This window comes from Buceros rhinoceros, unplaced genomic scaffold (assembly GCF_000710305.1).
Source record: "Buceros rhinoceros silvestris isolate BGI_N320 unplaced genomic scaffold, ASM71030v1 scaffold10592, whole genome shotgun sequence".
Lineage (NCBI taxonomy): Eukaryota > Metazoa > Chordata > Aves > Bucerotiformes > Bucerotidae > Buceros > Buceros rhinoceros.
Genome location: NW_010398300.1, coordinates 19642 through 22931, shown reverse-complemented (window position 1 = coordinate 22931; position 3290 = coordinate 19642). Strand labels below are relative to the sequence as shown.

At 37.7% G+C, this 3290-nt stretch overlaps 1 protein-coding gene across 1 annotated transcript; it reads left to right on the top strand.

Moving 5' to 3' along the window:
• Positions 1–296: 296 nt before the first annotated feature.
• LOC104488943 (tubulin polymerization-promoting protein-like) lies at positions 297–1343 on the top strand (the record flags this gene model as incomplete). Its single annotated transcript, XM_010131047.1, has 2 exons — positions 297–323; positions 1153–1343. Coding segments are annotated over exons 1-2 (218 nt in total), but the record flags the coding sequence as incomplete, so codon positions are not given.
• Between the last annotated feature and the right edge of the window lie 1947 nt (positions 1344–3290).

The window sequence follows — 3290 nt, the reverse complement described above, 5'->3', positions numbered from 1 at the left end:
TCGCGTTATAACATTCACTGCCGGTCTAACTGTATCAGCGTATCCTGTTCCTCTTGGCACAGGTGCAAGCATCTTTTCCAAGTGTTCAATCTTTCGGTGTTCAGCATTAAAAGGTACTTACTGTGTGTCCTCCTGTGGAAGGCCTATGTCTTTGGAAGCCTGTTTCCTATGTTTCATTAATGAGTATTTATTTGGTCTGAGGATGGGTAGAGGGGGAAGGAGATTCTTGATGAAAGATAAGTTTCCCGGGGCATTTACTTCACTGCAACAAAGCCCAGGTCACTTTTGCCTCTAAAATGCACCCTAACAGGGTGAAAGATAAGGTAAGGGAAGGTAAGAAAGATAACCAGATTTTATCCATCTTTGTTTATCGTAGCTCCATTTCCACTACTACGCAAAAAGCTTTTAGAGTTTTCCCTTCTCTCGTTAGTGTCCTTTCTATGCTGATTTTAAATTGTAAAGGATTTGAAGGATCAAAGAGAATGCTCCCAGTCCAAGTAAACAGCATGCTCCTATATTCTGTGAAATAGCCTTTTCTTTCAGTTTGTGTAGTCCAATTTTCTTTGTCTCTATGACAGCAAAACTTTGATTTTTAAGGAGCCTGATATGACTCAGTGACAGCAATGTAGAGGAAAGTCTTTGCTCAGTGCCATTTCATGGATTGTTAACACTGAAAATAACTTTCAGTCCTTCTGGTTTGTTACTTCCTTCATGAATCCTGGAGTTTAAAATAAATTTGTTTCTCGAAGCAGTGATTTCTAGCTGTGTTGGTTTGCTTTTTCCATAGTGGTGGAACCAGGCTTTTAGCCTTGGATGTTGAGGTAATGAATTTTGAACATGGTTGTTCCCTATGATTTCTTCATAACTTTGGTGTTTAAAACTTGATCATTAATCAGAAGCATCTCATATATAAAGTCTCTTCCAAAAGTTTTTGACATAACTTGCACTATTCTTGGCTGTATGAGTATTGTCATTGTATGTAATGGCAAGAAACAAACATTTTTTTTCTATCCTTTTGCTGGAAGTGAGAAGATACTTACATTGTCTCCATCATTAGCAAAGATTTAAATGTTGGGAGTATGTACAAATATCTGTGTTAAGAATATTTGACTTCTGATGTGCGTTTTTTGTTTCTTTTCTTTCTTCCTGTAGAAAGCCATTTCATCTCCAACTGTATCGCGCCTTACAGATACATCAAAATTCACGGGTTCTCACAAAGAGAGGTTTGATCCCAGCGGGAAAGGAAAAGGCAAAGCTGGCCGAGAAGATCTGGTGGATGCTTCAGGATATGTATCTGGCTATAAGCATGCAGGAACATACGATCATAAAGTACAAGGAAGCAAGTAAGGCTGAGGGTTTACAACACAGAGGGAGAAAGAGAGGGGGGGAAAGCGAATGTAAGAATGATGTAGCTGGATCCCATGTTTTGGTTATTGTGAATGCTATGACTATGTTGTCAAGAAGTTGTTTTCAGGAACTGGAACTGATTTCAACATCTGATGAGCTACTTGCAGCACAATGCCACTTCATTACATTCCTTATGCATATATTGGCAAAAATAACTATATCAGTACAAAAAATATATTGTTTTGTTAAGCTGTAGACATTAAAAAAAAACAACCCCCAAAAAACCAAAGCCAAGAGCAGTTATACTACATTTTGTCAATTCAAGCAAAAGATCTCAAACATTCCTATATGTCCAGTTGCCCTGAGGATATTGAAGAGAACCTCTGGAAAAGAGAGTCTTTCATAGCAGTCTTTCTCAATAATATCCCATTATTTATGCAGTTTGATTTGACTACTGTTTTGGGACTTTTTAAAATTGTCTTTTATGGGATCTGTCACTTTCCCAAAAATGTTCAGCAGTATATACTATACTATTAGAGAGTAAGTGCTTGTAATATATAAGGTGCTAGCCTGTAAATGTCATACACCACTCATGAAAAACTGAAAAAAAAAAAAAAAAAAGCTATTTCTAGGACAATATAGATTCTAAAGTATTTAATATCAACAGAAAGAGGTGGAAGATACCAGCTCTTACTTTTCTCCTGTCTGTACTTTGTGCTTGTTACTGTGTGTACTGTAGCTTGGATGAAGCTATTGTACTAACCTGAGAGGTGAGCAGCAATGCATTACTAAGAAAACCTATGAAAACTTTTCTTTTCAAGTTTGCATGGACTCACGTTTGAAATTAAGGGGGCATTAAGTTAATAATGGTTTAAAATACTGATTACAACTAAACACTGCCGATCAGATTGCTGTTAAGTGGATGTTATTATGCACATACATTATCACATACTCCCTTTAATCTGTAATACAGGTAAGAAAATTTTACGGCCCCTTGGAATAAGGACACTTACAATTAATATCCATGTAATTTGGTGCAATTTGCCCACGAAAATATACTGTTATAACTAGGCTACATTTTACGTTAGATTTGTTTGAAACCAAGGGATTTGATTCTGTGTTCACTTTTGCTGCCTGATTTGGGAGTAACAGTACTGATAGGAATGGCTTTCCACTGCTACAGAAGGAGAATCAATTCCTCAGGCTTAAGGTCGAGGCAGTTGAGTGTGACCTGCCTGGGGCCCAGAATGCCAAAACAGCTTAATAGGAATAAAAATAATTCATTTTTTGGTTAAAAAGGAGGGAAAAGGCTGGTCCAATTTTCTGCAAGAGCCGAACAAGTACCCTAATGTATTAACTATGCTTCTCTAAAATTACGAAAGAAAAGATTTTCAGTATTCAAAACCAGGTGATAGCAGTTCTGCTTTACTTTCTTTCAAAAACACCTCATGCACTTATTTTCATGTTCAGCTCTGAATTAGGGTTAACAGATTTATCGCTCTCCCCCCACCCGTATTGGCATTCCACTCAGTCTGTAAAATTTGGTGAGCAATGTGTCCTGTCAAGTGGCATGCAGGTCAACGGTCTGTACTTGGCTGGCGTCTGGGAACAGAGCGCTGTTTTCCAGCCCTTGAATTGTTTGTGTTTTGTAGCCTTTCTAGTAACTTTGCCTCCAGTGACCCTTTCAGCCCATACATCATCCTGAAACCAAAACAATAGTAAACAAAGGCAAACACTTCCTTGTGGACTTGGAGATTTTTTGTTTGTTTATAATTTATTTTGGTTTTTGTTTTGAAGTGGTAGGGAAGTTTGCCAAAACTCATTCTTGTGAAAATGGCTTTTCCTGTGGTTGCCTCTGGTTACCTGGAAAGATTTTTTTTTTTTTTGATGTATGTAAGGATGCTCAGGATAAGAAGCATCCAGCTTTGTGAAGCCTTTCTGAG